The sequence below is a fragment of the Lepisosteus platostomus genome, chromosome 7 (genome assembly GCF_059453375.1).
Source record: "Lepisosteus platostomus isolate fLepPlt1 chromosome 7, fLepPlt1.hap1, whole genome shotgun sequence".
Classification (NCBI taxonomy): domain Eukaryota; kingdom Metazoa; phylum Chordata; class Actinopteri; order Semionotiformes; family Lepisosteidae; genus Lepisosteus; species Lepisosteus platostomus.
The window spans coordinates 32,378,787-32,398,823 of NC_142617.1; the positions used below are offsets into that span (position 1 = coordinate 32,378,787).

At 39.8% G+C, this 20,037-nt stretch overlaps 1 protein-coding gene across 2 annotated transcripts in view; it reads right to left on the reverse strand.

The window, feature by feature from the left end:
* Positions 1–20,037, reverse strand: part of LOC148658537 (metabotropic glutamate receptor 4-like) — a 416,277-nt gene that overhangs the window by 343,227 nt on the left and 53,013 nt on the right. For both annotated transcript variants that reach the window (XM_088639856.1, XM_088639855.1), the window contains exon 2: positions 68–1,067. In XM_088639856.1, the coding sequence (XP_088495982.1) occupies positions 68–622 (555 nt within the window). In that variant the 5' untranslated portion in view covers positions 623–1,067. The remainder of the gene's footprint in view (positions 1–67; positions 1,068–20,037) is intronic.

The following is a 20,037-nucleotide window of genomic DNA, read 5'->3' on the forward strand; positions in this document are numbered from 1 at the left end:
GCACACCCACCCACTGGGGCCTCGGTGGACTGAAAGCAGAAAGCACCAAAGACCTCAGGAGGCATACCTTAAAGAGCCGCAGAATGTTGGCCACCATGATGGAAACAGAGCTGGCGGACGCCCCGATGACGCCCACCACCCTCTCTGGCTTGGTGATGATGGGCGGCCCCCCACTCAGACACTTCACATCGGTGCCGTCCTTCTCGATGAGCGCCTGCACGAAGGTGAGAGACTGCTCCAGGGCGTGGGTGTCGCGGGAGCAGGTGTCCAAGATCCTGGCCCCCAGGGTAATGTTGGGCAGGAGGTCGTTATCGTTGTTGATGCGGTCCAAGGCGTACAGCATGGCCTCCAGCCGGTGGATGCCCTTCTCCTTCTTCAGTTCTCCGCAGGCTTTCCCGTCACTGCCCCGCGAGTGGACTGGGAACAGGCCCCCCAGGGAGATGTCCCCGTCTATCCGAATGGAGTTCAAGTGGGTGTGACCCGGGGACCTTGGTTTGGCCACCAGCACAGGAAGAAAACAGCAAACCAACACCAAGGCTGATCCCAGAGTGCCTCTCCTATAGCTGGGCCAATCCCACACCCCAACTGAAAACAAAGTCATGGCGCTGAACCAACAAGACATCAGCTTTCCAATCCCTCCCAAAAAAACAAAAAGTCTCAAGTGTCAGTCTTGTATCGTATCCAGTGGAGAAAACTGGGATTCAAATATCTTTTTTCATGCCCCTCTAAGTTGTTTGTTTCTATAAAATGTTATTTTAATTTCCTTATCCTCAGACGAATGTTTTATTCACTCTTCCTCTCATCCAGCTCAGTCACTAGGAGTTGCAGGCATTTACAAAACAGTCTGATGTAAAAGGCAGGGCAATCCATGAAGCGCCTTCTCAGGAGATACACAGAGCAAAGCCAGCTGCTAAGCTCTGTTTCTCTTGCTTGCCTCTGTCTAGTTAATTTTTCATCTCCCGCATGATAAAGAAAAAAATAAGATCAGAAAGCAATGATGGTGCCTGTTACTTGCAGGGGACAATCCGACGCAGGCACGTATGCTCCCAAGGTTTGTGAATGCACTCCTGAAAGGAAAAGAAAGGACATTTTAAGATAAGATGGAACAGAGAGGGTAAAAAAAGCACAATAAATGAAACATTAATCCAGGCACCTTATAATCGAAATTATCAATGAATTATAAAAAACATGGTAAAAATGCCAAATGCAGAATCACAAAAACTCCAAAACATCAGGTGACATAATAACTAATCCGTATAACCAGACCCTCAAAAGAAACTCATCACTTATAACTACAACATAATCAAATAAATGAATGTTTTTTTTGTAACAAGTGCACAGACATGTTAGCAAACAGACCCGACAGGGGTCTAACATGGTCTGACAATAGACCTGACATGGGTACTGTAAATTCATTATGTTGAAATATGTTTGTCATCCATTGGGTTGATCACCGGGGGGGTCTAGTGCGTCAGAGGCTAGCAGTGTGTGTGACCACAGCTGGAAGCAATATAAACTGTACATCTGTGATGCAAGCTTTGCACCAGGTTGCAGATAGTTTCTTGGGGAATTTTGTCCCATTCCTCTCTCTTCTCACACAGCCTGGACAAGCATGGGCCCGTTCACATTCATTGGTTCATTGTCCTGTCAGGATGCTGTCATATTAGAATACACCTGCAGGAAGTGCAGCAAGTAAGGTTCCAGGACTTTTTTATTGTAAGTCCATGCAATCATGTGGCAGGCCAGACCATCGAACTTGGACCTCCTCTTCGACGGGTCTGTTGTACACAACAACTGGCATCATATCATTCCACATATCTGTGCTACACTTGCTGATGTCCATCAGGATGGTCTACACAAAAAGCAATAGTGCACTGACTTATTCCATCCTCCAGTTCAGAAGTTCAATATAATCATTGACTGTTAGGACCTCCCCTTGCACAGTGAATTTGAGCTTCTTCCATCTGGGCATCGATTTAGACTACCTAGATTCAATTGCAATAGAACTACATTATCCTTTATTCCCACGGCTTAACCTGCTTAAGATTCTTTTCTTTCTCATCATACAGTACACGTCTGTGCCTTACTTGTTAATAACTTCATGTTGTGTTAAATGTATTGTGTATTGTGTCATGCCCTTTACCTGCCTGTGAAATGTATTTCCCATCTGGGCTAATAAAAAGAAGCAAGTAACATACTGATGATACAAAGGCATTGCTCCTCTCCATGGTTTTCTTTCTTGATTTTCACAAGGCTTGATGTTCAACAAGTTAAATCACCTCAAAGCCTGATAAATCACCTCTTTCACCAATGGTGTGACTTAGTAGTGATGCCACAGTCAAGCAACCTCTATTACACTTACTAAAATCTATTATACTTTATTCTTCTAAAAACAAGCATGCATTATTAGAATAATCATGTCTTCTCTTCATTAGTTTCATTTGATGCTCAATTTGCAATAACAGAAAACATTTCCAGGCTCTATAACTTGCATTATTTAAGGACAGCATTTGCAATATCAAGATGATATAAATATAACTGTGTGGACATGTGTCTGTAGACTCAATGTTAATCCAGTTTTGACTCACAAGTGTCATACCCCTGTACACAACAGAGAATGTACATACCAGATACACATGCCAGATTCCACACACAAAATTGCTCTATTTCCTGGACAACTTATACTTTACTGAAGAGTACAAGAGACATGCCCCCACTATGAATTGAACCACCAATCTTCCAGTTCTGAGTCCTGAGCCCTGAGCCCTTAGCCCACAACCCTAACCACTCCTCCATGCTGCTGCTTAACAAGAGATACACCACAACCCCCTGCATCAGTACAGGCCACAAAAATTCTTCCAGATAATCCACTTGTGGCATTTTATTATAGCGCAGTTCTTAATTAATTTATAACACTTCATCAGCACTGAGGAAAATGGCTCTGACGATAATTAGCAAGATATAATACAAAGCAATTTAACGTGTTTCTTGTTTTTTAACATGCATCCCATGTTTGGCTTGCAGGGCGTGACTGAAATGCAGTTTGATTTAGCATGCCTTTTTTGACAAATGGCCTTTAATGGAGCCACACACCCACACTGTCCTTGTACGCTGCATGACTCCTGGGCATCTCCCAAAGAATCATATGCCAAGCATGTCATTTCTAACACTCATTCTGCCATGAGCCCACTTAAATTCCTTTAAGAAATGTAAAAGTTGTGCATAATCTGAATTTAGAGGATGCATATTTAATACACATACATATCTACACTTTGTATACATACATACAAGCATTCTTCATATACAGTACCACAAACAATAAAACAGGTTCTGTGACAAATAACAACACGGAATCAGTTCCATGCTTTAAACAAAAGAGACTACTTTTCCCTTTTCTCTCTACTTCAAGTATTGCAGTATGGAGTGCCCAGTTTCCCCTGCAGGTGACCCTGTACAACATGAACATCTGGGAAGATGTACCAGACAAAATGTTAAAGCGGATCTGTGCCCCAGTGGTTATGTCCCATGGTTGCAGCTGGGAGGACTTAAATGGTCACCCCCTCCTGTGAAGCCCGGACATATGGTGTTCACAACTCCTGGGCTGGGAAATGGAGCAGCAGCAGCCCTCGCACTCTCATCCTGCCAGTCGAAAGTCTTCCGGCATGAGAGCCTGCAGAGCTCAGCAGCACCGTGAGCACCTTGTGTAAGTAGGGCAACATCAAAGCGAAAGCTGTGCACTCCGTGCTGGAGGAGGGTTGCTTTGATGCCACTGATTAAAAGTGAGTGCAGGAAAAGAGAGAGGGAGACAGAGACGGAGGGAGACGGAGGGAGACGGAGGGAGGGGGGGTGACGTTTTCTGCCAGCCAGCAGCGACTCCTCTTCTCACATTGCTGTACAGCCCCCGCTCATGAATCTCGTCTGATGTCTGAAGGTAATGAACATATCAAAGAGCTGGTAGCGATCCTTAGACACAAACTGTGGCAGAGGCCAAGGGAAACAGTAATGCAAGACCAGGAAAAAGGTTACAGAGGAGAGGAGGCCATTCCGTCTCGCTTGACATGGCCACTGGCACCATATTGATCTGAGGAACCCCATCAGGATTCATCACAAATGCTCCCAGTGACTCAGCGTCCTCAACATGACTCATCATTTGTTTGTTCCTTGCTCTCGGATGCTCTCTGTGTGAAAACGTGCCTCCTGATCACAGTTCTGAATTTAGTGGTGTTAAATTTCAATATACAGTATGTTTGCTCTAGTACAGCATGAAGTATGGAAGTGGAGAGAAAAAAAAACAGCTTGTGTCTGTTATGGCTTGCTGTTTCAGTTCTGAAAACTTCAGTAACATTTCCTGAAAGTCTCCGATTGCAGGTAACAAAACAAATCGAACAGAGTCAGCTTATATAGCCTTGCTGTACAGTACATAGATCCCCTTTGTATTAATACCTAGTGTCTTAATGACCACATGTCTGTAGGCATTTGATTGTAGTGCTCATGGTGGTTTGTCTGGCTCAGTTGAGTAGCAGCTGGAGTAGTTGATCAATGTGTTTGTGGTATGTACTGTACCAGAATAGATAAAAATTTGACCTACTGAAAAGTTGTTGGTCTTAAGAACAGATGTGAAATATCCTATGCACCTTATCTCCACATAACTTACATTATAATTTCTTCTTAATAATAAAGGTCTGACTCATTAGGAAGCATGTGACCTAATCACCATGTAATTATTGAAGGCCTTATTGACAAGGGTACTGTTAATTTCTTAGAATTGGCCATTTAGGTCCATGGGCCTTTCCTATTTATGTGCTCTCTACCTATTAATCAATAAACAATTGTTATTGCATCAGTGACTGTCTTGAATATTTATAATACTTAGCACTAACCTAAAGTGAACATGGGACTCCAAGTGGGGCAAGGTGATATACAGTATCAGTGTGGCAAAACCCTACAAAAGTTATTTGCAATTTTGCATTGAAAAAAGTGCATTGGAAAGCTTAAGAAAGCAACCCTGATGCTCTGCAGGTACTGTAGGTCTGGCTCCTGAGATCAATAAGGACTTTATTACTTTCACTAGGTACCAGCTACAATTTGACAGCATTTACATTAATTTAGTGAGGGGAGCTCAAACATACAAGTAGCATCTACTTCCTACCTTTACACAGAAATATAGAAATAATAAAAAATGCAACATTTCAGCAGGTGAGAACAGAAGAGAGAGATAAATATTTTTGCCATTCATATTGTGCGTATCTATAACTCTTTGACATCTCCATGTTAAAGCCTAATGTGCATTCCTGGGTAATCCTGACTGACAGAAAATTTAAAAAGAGATTCCTGGAAGAAATGGACTGAAAAATGAATATGTTTTACATAAAGGATGTTGTTATCAAAACTATGTGCAACTTTGGTCCAGAATTATCCACTGTTTTGCAAAAACAGACATGTGGAACATCTGTGCTGGTAACTATACAGTCCTGCCTGTGCTGTGCTCTCACATTCCACTGGGTCCAAACAGATATTTTTATCTCAGCATGGATATCTTCCTCATGAATTACTTCATAAATAATTAATGAAGGCATCCTAACTGAAACATAACATCTCGTTATATGTCGTTTTGGGACTTCTTTTATACAGCCAGACAGGCAAGCAGATACACTAGAGGTTTATTATTCAGCTGACTGGCCAGGCACCACAAAAGGTGAACAGACACATAGACACAGCCTTGCAGAGGGTGAGTGTGATTCACCATAGCACGGAGCTCTGCATTCCCGTGCAGTATCTTGGATTAATTCTTCATAAACACATCACACACCCTAGAGCATGGATTCGTAACTAGTATTCTGGAACACATTGTCATGGACTGTGCCGAGTGGACCCCATGAATGAACAGTAACAATATGTATAATACAACACTCTTACTAATCAGCTTTGCCTGTGTTGTTGGATTTCCTAATGTCAAAACTTTTAAAGGGTCTGTTGACCTATAGTTCAGCTTTAAAAATTTAAAAGTATGAAAAGAAACCATAGGAATGCTTACAAACAAGAAGAGGCCATCTGGACTGTCTTAATCATTTGCAGCTTATTGATCTGAGGATTTTACCCAGCAAACGTCTGAAGGATCCTGGGAAATCTGCTTCAAAATGTGTTTTTTTTCTCAAATGCCGACAACCCAAAGCAACATTTCTGTATCAACTATAATTGTATTTGGTTTCAAGCTAATCTTATTGGGGCTGGTTTCTTAAAAATGATATGCCAATTAGAAAAGGGTGAGTTTAAAATCTCGGGTTATACACTGAGGACCTTTTTCTGACTATTTTCGGATTAATTCCTTTTTGTATTCGTAAAAATGCTATATTATCCAAACCAATAATATATTTTGGATGGTATTTTAAGTTAGAATGTCTTTCTTTCTCTTCCTGTCCTTTGTTGTTAGCATTATCCGTGCCAAGCGATTTAAAACTATAACGACAACAGTATCCATGCTATTTGCTTTGTATTCCAAATGCCTGTGCCCCCATGTGTTCACTTGATTACAATGCTAATAAAAAACAATGATGATAATTATAGCCCGGTGCTTTACAGAGTACGTCTAGAAATAAATTACAACTGTGTGTGATAGTAATTCTCTGGTGGAACTTTGGGGGAACAAGATCTGTTCCACCAGAGAATTTTAATTGGATGGCATTATACAAATTATGAGGAACACAACAGTTCAAAAAAGGGATTTGAAAAAAAAAAAACGGTGTGGGGTGATTGCAGCTCTTTCTAACTGTATATTTGCTCTTGAATTCCCAAGCTTTCCTTGGCAGCAGACACTTGTTCTGGACATCAGTAGTGAAGATGTCAGAAACTTTCAAAGATCAGGGACTGGGAAATCTCAGCTGTGCAACAGAACTCCAGATGTTCAATGGCAGAAAAAAGATGAGGAGGTAGCATAACCATCAGCTCCCAACAATTCTGAGGAAGGTAAACTGCTGATCTAAAGCCCCTGGTATTTCTTAATTTATTCATTTGGCTGATACGGTGAAGTGAACTCAAAAGCACAATTTCTACTGGCCAACAGGTGGCAGACTATTTTACATTCCTGTGGCACTGTGCATGATGCTTTGATGCTTAACTGGATTGGATATGAGTCCAAATGTAATCCGCTGAGATGGTGCAACGTCAATATTTCTATATTGAAAATAATGAAAAAGGAAATGGTTCAGAAGGAGCCTTGTGTTTTTCTTAGAGGAGGAATTCTCTAGTAGAGCTAATGCCTTCCTATAAAAGAAAACAGAAGCTTTTGATAAAATGCATTCATTTGAGATTTCTTGTGTTTATATTAAAAGCCAGAAGTGCAAATAGATTCTACTCTCAATTCCTCTAAGCACTCATACTTCATAAAGAAACAGAGCGCATTCACTAAAACAACTCGGTAAATACTGCAAAAAAAATACTTTGCAAGGACTTGGTGTGGGTGGAGGAGTGTATGTCCTTCTTCCTGTAAGTGCTTGAGAATTAAAGTAACATTTCCCTATTTGAAAGAATGATATGTTACAGTCCAGTACTAACTCCGCACAGCAGCTTGGCCAGTTTGTTCATAGTGGCCATCCCATCTTGTAGTCAGGCTAGGACTGGTCAATACTAGGATGCATTATCTCCGGGGAAAATCAGATTGTTGCTTTAAATAATCAAATGGTCCATTAGGTGGCAAACTGCGATTTGGACCAGGATTTTCACAAAAAATTCCCCAGTAGTGGTGACACTGTGGTATAGAACGTAGCAGCTTTTGGATGAGATGTAGAACCAAGATTCTTACTGTTTTGCAAAAATAGGACTATTTGAAAGACTAGGGATATTAACCCCGGGGTCATGGTTGAATTTCACTAGGGGCTTTTATAATCTGTGCTTCCTGAGGTTCTGCTTTAATTCAATTATGGATGCAACTGTGAGTACAAAATGTCTGCTACACTTCAGTGGTGTCCGACCGTTTCTATTTGTAAAGAACATTGAGATCCTTAGGGATGAAACTGCTCTGTAACTGAGATGATGTATTATTACAATACAATCTCATCCCTCGAGAGTGTTTTGTTCTTGAAAATAACTACAATTTACAAAAACATAAAATGCCAACAGAAGTTTTAAAGAGAGAAATAGAGTTAGGGGAATCAAGTGTAACTTTTAGCCTGATCACTACCCGATTACATTGCACATTGCAATGTCCTATTTATTTTACTCTTCAGAACAATCCAATCTCAGTGCAGTTAAAACAATTATCTTGCACATGCTTTCAGCATTCATCCATGCTCCAATTGGGTGATGAAGTTATTGGAGTGCAACAGAGACCTGTACTAGGTCCAGGTGGATGCTGCACTTTGGTGGTGGTGGAGGGGAGTCCCCATTACCTGTAAAGCGCTTTGAGTGGAGTGTCCAGAAAAGCGCTATATAAGTGTAAGCAATTATTAATATTATTACTTGGGCCATTGCTGATGCTATATACTGTATATCAATTTCTTGTATCATGAATGAAATAGTCTAGTGTACATATAATACCAAATTAGGAGGGTTAATCAACACTTTAGAAGTAGTAAATGAAATGGAAAAGATTAAGAAACAATTCAAAACTGGACTTAAAACTTGTCAGATGATGTTTTGTGTAGATAAGGCAGGATTTTGCATGCAGGTACGTGAAGCAAAATCATAAAATATGAAGACAAAATAGGAAATAGTGAGTTAGAGGATGCAATGTATGAAAAGAGTTAGGTGTTTATCTTGACTCATTTGCATTTTAGACATTGTGGAGAATCAATAAAAAAGACAAAATGTTAGGGTATATAGTTAAAAGCCTGCAATATATATCAGGAGATGTTATGGCAAAATTGTATAATGCCTAATGCATTAAGCCTAATGTAGAATACTACACAATTTTGTATTCTGAAAGGCAACAAATGGCATGGATTTAAAACAGGTGGCATTTATTTACCCAGAAGGTTGGGAGAGTACAAAACAAGCTATCCAGGCATATTGTTGAAGCCGAAACCCCAGCTTCTTTCACAAAACGACTGGATGAGATCCTTGGATCAATTGACCACTACCAAACAGCCTAGGTGGGCCGGCCAAAATGTTTATCCAACACCTAGTTTTCAATAATACAAGAGTTTTGATTTTTCATGATATACTGTACAGTATAGTGATATTTTCTTGTTAATAATAATACCAGGGAACAGGGTTAAGGACATTATCATAATATGGTTCTGATATAAGGTATAAAACAGAATCTTTTTAATATTGACTTTCTAGAAATATATTCCTAATTCTTAAATGTATTTCCAATTACTAGTGAATTCCTTTCATTTTGAGCATTCCTATTCTTGCTGGTTAAGACCTAAGACATTTTTGACCTCCAGAAAGACCTTGTGTAATTGCTAAGATTTTAAAATACTATGCTTTAATTATCTCGTGGCTATGAGCTGTTAGCTCCAAAAATAATTATATTATTTTATTCCAAATTGCCATCTGCTTCATATCTTTCCTTTGTTCTGCTAGTACTGTGTCTTAACCATGAGAACATTCATTATAAAATAACGTTTAACTGGAAGCTAGAATGCTGAAACAAAGCAAGTATGTTTGCCCCATTTTTAGAATTCTATTTCCTCTCCTAACCTCAGTCTGGGGGTGGCACAGTGGTGTAGTGGTTAGTGTTGCAACCTTGCAGTGCTGGGATTTCCTTCCACAGTCTAAAGATATACTGGTAGGTTAATTGTCTTCGAGGAAATTGGCCTAAATTTGTGTGTTTGTATCTATTTGTGTGTATTGTGTACAATAAGTGTGTGTATTGTATCTGGCGTCCAATCCAGCATGTATCCTGCCTTGATCCTTTTGCTTGCCGGGATAGGATCGAGGTTTCGCATAAACCTGAACTGGAAAAGGATTTAGAAAATGGATGGATGTCAGCCTCCCCTTTGGAATGATGTTGCTCTGATTACAAGTGTCCCTCTGTATGCTGTCCTCTTTATAATACCACTCCAGCTCATAGATAGTGACACAGACCCAGAGCTAGTGTAACACTAGAAAACAGATGTATACTATTATATCACATGAAAGATACAGTATATTCTTTTAATTATCTTGGTATAACTAGCTGTTATGCTCTTCAAAAAGATTTAACGTTGGCTGATCTTATATTATTTGTGTCTGTGTGTGCCCTGTGATGGACTAGTGTCCCATCCAGGGTATATCCCACCTTGTGGCTGTTGATTGCTGGGATAGCACTGGCTCCTATGTGACCCTGAATTGGATAAAAAGGGTAGAAAACAAATGGATGATCTTATATCATTGGAAAGTTTAGGGAACTTGGCACAAACCAGGAGAACAAGAGACTTTAAAGGAACAAAAGAAAAACTTAGTTCTCTTAGAGCACTGACTGATCCTGAGAGTACTCTCTCTATTTGCCAGAGCAACTGAGCTGTACCACTGGCACAAACCCAACAGAATAAAAGGACTTCATAAGTAATGCAACAGGTACAGTACAACCCAAATTTACCAACACCTACTGAGCTACAGACACTCACACATACAGTAGATCTGGTCAGCTGTCTACAGTGTTTCTTCATTGCATCCCTGTATGAATATATGCAGATAACCAGTGGAACAAAATTTAACTTTTGTTTAATTACACAATTACCTACAAGCCATTAGCTACCTGCAAGAACGTTTGTGCTATTTGAGTCTTTGTCGACCCCCAGTGGCTTGCCCATTGTCATTACACCCTTAATCCACTACAACAGCGGGCAATCCACGAAATTGCCCAGAACTACAATACATCTTTCAGCTTGTGTGCTTGTGTTTCACCTAGCACCCCTATTTTTTTAGTAGTTTAGTACAATGTTCTCGGGTGGGGGTACAATCCTCATGTGTGTCCCATCAGGATATCTGATGGTCTGATCTGGTCGTCAAATAACAAATGAAAAATCACCTTGAGGACACCATCGCAAACAATTATCATTTTAATTTTTAAATGTAGCGATAACACGATTTTTTAATTCAGCCATCCATTTTCTAATCCAATACACAAAAAAAGAAAACCAGCTGAAATGCAGCTGCCTAGGAACAGAACTAGACATTCTAACTTTAAGAGCTATGCCCCTGCTGAAATCACACTTGAAGAGCTACAGAAAGAATACTATGATCCTAATGCTTAAACTCGTAGTAGAGGAGATGTAGTTCCCAATGAATATCAAAGGCATACTGTAAAAATGACCCCCTACTTTACTACTTCAATGCATGTACAATCACAAGGATCACCTGGCCATTCAGGAGCCATCATCATAAAGTTGGGATAATGAAATCATGACTAGCAATAGCATGACTCAAGAAAAAAAATTAATGACACATCTGCATCTCTTACAATAGTTCTAAATATATCTGCAAAAGTGGCCAATGTGAAAGCTAGGAAAATACAGCCAGCTTGGCAACAAGTTCTGGAGTGCTCTGGTCATGAAAGACCTATAATCATTCATTGATTATGCAACAAATCTCTGTCGGTTGTAGTAAAGGTAGATGATATGTAGCCTGATGTTCGGTGCAGGTGCTTCCTTGCTAATGTTTGAAATTGAGCAGACTAAAAGGTTTATCATGCAGATTTCAAAGTTTCATGAATTTGGTCATCTCAGGTACAGTGTAGAGAGGCAGAAGAATTGCACTGGGGGGGTTTAAACAGGAGTTTGAAGAAACCTTGAGTACCGTTTTCAGGTCATATTGTCTGAGCAGAAATTGAGGTTGGAATATGGAATAAAACAGGAGATAGAGAGAGAAGCAGACATGCAATACATGCAATAGCTGAGAGCTTAGATCTTGTGATTCTTCATTATATTTGTCAGGCATTTTATAATCCAAATTTGACAAGGCATACTAAAGAAATATAGCAGCTAAATAAATAGACTAGGATGTAAAACACACCTCAAAGGGTAGAATGTGTTTATGTCTGTAACAGGAGATTATCTTTACACATCCTCATGGACAAGTATTCTGCTCAGCACAGAGGAAGCTGAGGTATCAGTTACTGATCATCACTATCTTCAGGCTATAGAACACCTGGGTTTGACATCAGCAGAGACTTTCCAGCAAAGCACCCTCTCTCTCCCCTACAATCTGCCAATTCACACTGCCGCATGAAAAGAGCACAACTTTAGAAAATAGTTTGATTTTGTGGAGACCATTCTTCCACAGACAAACAGCTTATTTTTTATGGAAGAACACAAAACCAAATTCCATCCACAAATGGAATGTAATTTACATCTACATAACCATATAGGGTTTACACATACAGTTAGTGCACAAATAAATCAATTCAAATTTTAGGGAAATTTGGGCCATGATAAAAAATGTTTTATGTTTTTTAAGAGGGAGTTAGTTGGAGATAAAATGTCAGTTGTTGTCGCCTAGTAAGGCAACAGAGTAGGGAAGTGACTGACTATTTTTGCATCTGTTTTTGAAGCTCCACCTGTTAAAAGATCCTGTTACTGCACCACATGGTGTTACATATGGTGGAGGATGTGGGCGTACATTGGGGTCTTGGGAAAAAACTCTCTAGTGACCAATGAGACCTTGTTTTGGAAACAAGCTGTGGAAAACTATTTTTGGATAGATTTTTGGTATTTGATTTGAACAATAAGCAGCTTAGATGTCCATTTACAAATAGAAAGAACCATTCAAGAAGTGTAGGCAGAGCTCAGAGAGAGCTTGGGCTTTGTTTTGTGTTTTTTGAGGTTGTCGCACTGTAAATAAAGAGCTTTGTTTTATACCTTGCAGCTGCATTTGTGTGTCTGTTTCCTGAGATCCACCTATTACCAAATCCACACCACTTCCCAGAAGTATCACAGTATGTTGCTACCAGTGGAAACAAAAATATTACAGTTCTCCAATAATGGCATTCTTGACCTGTCTGTCACCTTGGTTCATATCAGCAGTATAAAAGCTTTTACTGGTGGTCTCTAGTGGATAAATCAGTGAACGTGCTAACAAAAACACAGATTAAGTTCTACAATTGCAGGTTTGAGTCCAGATGATGTAACATTGTGTCTCCTGCAGCCTACCAAGAATTTGTAGGCTTGCACTGCTGTCACTGAGGAAAACACCTCTTTTTCAATCATTGATAAATCTCCAGTACCAGGATGGTATGACCTCCGTTAAAAGTTAGTGGCTTGAAGGCTGGCAGACAGAGAAGTCTTAGACCTATACCTCGTTATTCTCCTCTGTGTGTGGTCGCAGTGGCCATAGCTGCGAGCCAAGACGTGAAAAACACTTAATTGGCTATTACAAATCACAAGGGTGTAACAAAAATAATTGGTGATGCTGCATTAATTAAAAATAAGCTTAAATGGTATTAAAACTGGTAAGAGAAGGATTTATGGGTGACTTAACAGCAGGTTGAGCCATGAAGCCAAGACACTGATGCTTCAAGACATTTTCTGTGTGTGTTTGGGATTCCCTCAGCCGAAGTGCACAACTGGTCCACCCTATACAGGTGTCTGCATGGTATTTTGTTGTCTGCAACCTGCTGGGAAGCTGTGAGCTTTTGTCAGCCAGAGCTCAGTCTTTCTCTCTACTAATCAACGTTAGTTCTCCTGTGAGGCACTGTGGGAGACGGGACTAACCTAGCAAATGAAGGCAGTGGATGGCTCAGATGGATGCACACTTCTTAGAAAAGTTACCAGCAATCCTCTTCCAACCCAAAAAAGTAGGAGAGTGAAAGGAGGCTAAGATGATTAAGCAAAACTGGAAAGTTTTAAATACACCAGAGAAAACAGGAACAGAAAACAGAGGCCTGCTGACTGTAGCCTGTAGAATTTCAGAGGATAGAATGGGGATAGAGGGATTTTTTTTCAAATCACAGGATTTTCACAGGCTTTGTGCTCTTTAGCGTCACTGGATTCCACCAGAGCTCTTCCATTGTACTTCACTAAAGCCCATCTGTCATTCTCTCTCTAATTACACGCTAGCAGTGAATGTCTAGCAGTGTGGTGTAAGACATTAATTAAAACGCTGTTTATAATGCCTCACAAACAGCCTTTCTAATATCATATTTCCTCCGCCTGGTAGCATTTTAATATCTGTCCAATATTGCTTATGCCTTTTGTAACATTTATGGATGCGCAGTTAATTATTTATAATGGGGCCTCAAAATAAAACATACAGTAGCACGAATGTCTCCCATGTAAGAAAGGCAGTGGAGAAGGTCTCAACAGTTTTACTACGTTAAATTATTATGTGGGTTACTCCAGCATTGTGGCTTCATCAGTACTTCAGGGAATTGGAATGATTTCATCTTCTATTGCAGACTACATTCACTTATGGCCCAGTTTCTTATGAGTAAACCTCATTTTTCACACTGCGATCTAGTTTCAGCAGCAACACAACATCATCGCTCAGGTCAGATGCCATGAGGCACGAATTAGCCGGGGCTTCTGTAGGGGTTGTTTATTTCTTCAGCATGATCACAAACACAGCTTTTGATTTCTGAGTAAAGAGAAAGCCCTGCTACTCAATCATCCTTCAAGTAAACAGATTACTTTGCTCAAGAACATCGTTGCCGATGGCTTAAATTGCGTTAGACCTAAACATTGTGTGTTCTTATATGAGATTGCTTTGCACTTATTGTATCACAGCTTTCCTGCCGTGCAAAACGTGCAAATAATTAAAGGAATTTTTGTGTGCCCGAAAAAAAAAGGATTTGACATGCAACTTCGCTAGTGAGGGCCGTTTGAAAAAATGGCTTAAAAGGCAGTCATCCCACTCAATCTGAAATCAAAGAATGAACACCTGAACATATTTTGTGTCTTTTCTTTTTTACAGCCATCTGCATTTGCTGGTAAGGAAAACAAAAGCCAGAGCGTTTCAACCAATACCCCAAGTGAGGGGGTGTAATTGTTTTAAGCGGCATTATAACTAGACAGAACACCAGTGAAACAGAATCCAGGTGATCAGCACACAGGTGTTACAATGTTGGGAGTTACTCAGATGGGAAAAATGAAATGTTGAAGAATACTGAGGTAAGTGGATCTCCCACCCCAACTATAAGCAAAAAGTTTTTCTTGTTAGCGGATAGATTGATCCCCTAATTACTGGAACTGGAAAGTGTGAAAAGCGTCAGGATTTAAAGGGGAACTGCACTCCCAATTTCTCAGACCAGTTATTAAATCTCGGTTACAAAATAAATTCATTGACGTATGGAAACATTTAACAAATTTCAACTTAAGCACAAAATCCTGAACTTCATGTTGTCACAAACTCTTGGTCTCTCCACGAGCGAGAGCGAGAGTTGCCATCAATTGCGAAGTGATGTGACCTTTCCTGCTCATTAGTTATTGCAATGCCTTTTATGTTGTGATGTACAAGTGAATAAGGTTGTGCAGTAAAAATGTTCCAATGTGATCTACATGCAGATTTAACAAGCAGTATTTGTCTGAAAATTCATCTGAAAATCTAGATCAATATTTCTATGGATTAAAAGATATGGTTCACCAACCTGCTTGTTTACAGTGTAATAAAGATGTTTCACATCACCAGTGGTTTTGTTGCCTTGTTTTGAATCGCAGAATATAGTGATACGCATACCTTTCATCTATTTTGTGATGGAAATTCAAGGTTTTACAAGTCATGGTATCTTTCTTACTTTTATGGTGGCTTGAAATGCACTCATCAATGCCGATCTTTCTATATAAAGGTAGAATTGTACTTCCCCTTTAAAGGCTAGTTTGAGTGATTTGAGTGAAAGATGTCAATTAAGTGTTAAGCATTTCACCTTTCAATAAACTGAATATCATCGCTTAATTTCTTTGCGCTGTACAGCGCATTAAGTGGAAGCTGGGGTTTCATTCACTGTCTGTCAGACATTCTGATCTGCCAAGATGTGCACAGACGACAAGCCCAAAGAAATCATTCCTGACATGGGACGCCAGAACACTCATTAGTGTCCCAGGGAGTAACATCATCAGCCATGATACCATTAAGAACCAATCACCAATTTCTAAAGACTAATAAATGAAGTCATTTAAAGATCATATATATAAATACCCTTCAAAAACTCAAGGACTAGAATTTCCCCGATTGAACAAATTGTTGTCTCAATTGATCACTGACTTATAAGTGTTCCCAAATTTTAATAATGGGTGATTTAAGTTAACCATTAAAACGTATTGGATTTAGCCTGGATTCAGAGTTTGAGACTGTGACATCACACTGTGATAACTGATATGCAAGGCATGACAATACAGTTGACTTTTGATTCCAAGCAGTAAGAATGCAATGCATCACAAGCATCTGTACAGTATGTTATGCTGTATAAAGTTGCAATTTTGTCAGAGCTCTCTCACTCTGTTTTGACACAGAATTATCACACACCACATCACTAATTTACAGTGCATATCAATTAAACAGCAACAATATAAGATTAGCAAAGAGTGTAGTGCTCAACATGCACATTAATGTCTTTCAGTTCAAAGGCAGCTTTAAAATTCTGTTCTGTCTCAAACTATCCTGATGAGTTTAGTTCCAGATGGTCTCCCTGTGTTTTTTCCTCTCTGAAAACATCTGCTATACCATCTTATCCATAGTGACACACTTTTTTTTTAGAAAATTCTAAATGTGACAACTGTTTATGTGTTGTTTCAGGACTTTGTTTTAATATCCTTTAGGGACTTCAGTTATTGACTTGTGACCTGAGGCAAGACTGTACACAGGCCTCCAGTGGCAATAAGATAAGGAATCATCATTAATGCTTATTAAAAGCGACCCCGATAGCAGCAAGTTATCCAAGGCAGACCTGGTGAAAAAAATCGAGAGTGCTAAAAAGACAAAGAATGTAAAAAAGGCAATATTCTTTCAAACCCAAAACTCAGAGTATGATGATCAGTGAAAAATTCCAAGCTAAAACAAGTCCATGCCTTCATAAATTATGTATCCAAACATAAGCATTTAAATTCTTTCAAAGCGACTGGCACACTAACTTTCCCTTTGAAAACAGGCTTAGCAAAAAGGTTTAAAAAAGCTGAAAAAGGCATATTTTTCCAAAAACTGCTCCTAAAGCAGTCTGAGTAGGAAAACCGAATTTGTGAGCTGAGAGATTGTCAAAGATGACTTTCTTCCCATGAGTCCTGCAGTATGGCTGTTTTTGTTTCTACACCTTTCCAAGCACAGATCCAGCAATGTTTCCATCACAGATAAGCAGCCTAACAGCAAAATTCCCAGCTATGAACAAAGTAGTCAGAATATGCAGCAGAATCTCAAAGCAGAGCAGTTGTGGGTGTTCAAGATAATGACTACTGCCCAGCTGAGAGCAATCCAGCATCACTGTACTTTACTGCGCAGCATGGCTAATCCCTGGCACTGAACACTTGCCACCATCAAGTCTTTCTGCCAGCAGCTCAGGGATTTCTGAGATGGAACTGCGCGGCACAGGACCAGTTTTAGCAGTATTTTATATATGGTTCTGAAAACAGGGGCCATGAATATTGAATTACCGTATTCCTTTCCCCCGTCCTTAAAGAGCAACGCGACACGCTTGAATTGCTAAAGCATGGAACAGGAACCATGAGATGCGCCCTTTTAATTCACTGCAATTACAGACTGTTGGAACTGGAATGCATATGATGGGGGAGAGGGGATCGCGATGTGCAATTTTTGTGCAGGCAGCAAATCCACATGATTGGGATAGATCTTGCAAGGAAAATGAATTGGGAAATTGGAATTCAACCTGTGGTGGCACAGTGGTGTGGTGTTTAGTATTGGTACCTTATAGTGCTGGGCCCCTGAGTTCAATTCCAGACCTGGGGTGCATGGAGTTTCTATTTTCTTCCTGTTTTCCTGTAGGTTTCCTCCCATAGTCCAAAACATACTGGTAGAGTAGGTTTATTGGCTTTTAAGAAACTGGCCCTGGTCTGATTACATGCAGGGGTGGTACGGTGGCTCTATGGCTAAGGCTCTTCACCTGTGGCTGGAAGGTTGACAGTTCGAATCCTGTGGCTGGCAGAGGAATCCTACTCTGTTGGGCCCCTCAGTAAGGCCCTTAACCCCAGCTGCTCCAGGGGTGCTGTATAAATGGCTGACCATGTGCTCTGACCCCAAGCTTCTCTCCCGGTCTGTGTGTCTCATGGAGAGCAAGATAGGGTATGCGAAAAGACAAGTTCTTAATATAAGAAATTGTATATGGCCAATAAAGTGATCTTATCTTATGTCTGTCTTGCAATGGACTGGTGTCCAGGATATACTTTGCCCTGTGCCTGTTGCTTGCCAGGATAAACTCTGGATGGATGGAATTCAACCTTGGGGATTAACCTTGATCAAACTATCATTCTTATACATTACATATTGACTATTCAACCGGGTTAAATATTCCAGAAAAAATGCCTTAATCAGGTTGTGTTAAAGAAAAACAAGTTCTGTGCTAATACAGTACATTCTGCAAAGATCAGAACATGCCATACAGCTTCTGTTTCTTTCAACATATTTCACAAAATATAAACCTTACCAGTCCTTGTCACTCTGCCAAAAGTTAACTGACCTGTTATTGAACAGCTAGCTTAGAAGACTACACTGTAAAGATGAATAACCAATCGTGCATAGCTAGAGAAATGAAAATATGCTGGAATTAAATTAGTCTTAATGCTGTCTGCAAATGAGCAGTAATGATTTTCTTCTCCTTTTCAATTTAGACTTGTCAATTATTATACTTGTCACTCCCTCCACATTTTTCAATTGTCAAATACACAACTCGGCACTGCAACTGTACAACCCTCATATCACTGTAGGAGGAATGGAAAACACCCGTGAGTTACTATCCCCACACAACTCTCTTTGTTCGGCTGGCTCTAGGATAGAGCCACAATACTCTTCCATACCGTATTAAAAATGCATCCACAGCTGATGTTTTTAAATCTTACTTCAAAACCTATTTTGGGGTTTTCCTCTTTTTCTGTTTACTGTACTTCTTTTTTCTAAAAACATGCTTTTGAAGGTGCTGTAGAAGAATACTCGATTGAGAGAGTGAGTGTGAAAGAGATAGTGACTGACTGATTGCAAGGACACTGGATGTCTGGCAGGTCACAAGGGGTCACTATTGCACAGGAAGCAAAGGAGACCCAGTCCCAGTGCGTGATCAAATCTGGACCTCCTCTTGAGGAATCCCAGTCACTGCTAGCATTAAACCAGTAATGCCTGTGCTAAAATAATTTCCTTTTCTGGTTCAGCCACTCAGGAGTCATCATATCCTGATCCACTGCTTAAAAACACTGCCAAGGAAATCCTACACTTTCTACCCCCTTGAAATATTAAAAAGGCCTGTTCAATCTGCTATCATCAGGAATACTAATGGGCTATCTCTCTGTCATGAGCAGGTAGCAAAATTAAATAACATTAAATGGATTTAGATTTTTCTGCAAATGAATTATTTAGTTACTAATTCACCTTCTGCTTCATTAAACAAGATAATCGTTACATTTAATAGTCTATTAGCCTACTGAACTATCATTTTTTTCTTTGAAAAATAACTTTACCATATCCTGTATCCTTCTTCGTTGCAACATGTAAACCCTGAAGGGAAAGCAAATTAAAAAAAACAGATATCAATTCTCAATGCAGAAAGAAAGAAAACTAAACATTGCCTCTAGTTGAAGCTGCCGCTTTCTCAAGTTCAAGTGTGTTTCTTTATGGAGGCAGAAAGAAACTCACATTTGGGATATCAGGGCTCCTCACTGTGCTTTGTTTCTATAGGAAATACAGAGTTCAAGGCTTATTGTTCTTAAAATCAAAACTCAAAAGCTGTTCTGGTTCATTGCTCTAGATAATGCAAGACTTTTAATCACTGAATTACCTCCATATTCTGAATATGAACCATCATGTTCTTTTATGTCCATTTTGAAGAAGTACAAATGGATCAGGCATGGGGAGCTGTAATTATATAGAACCATTCTTCCTTTCCTCACACAAAAAGTGAAATGTGACAGGCCTCAAATCGGTGATGTTGTTTTACGGGATTAAGACGTTATTATGTAATTAGTGGTA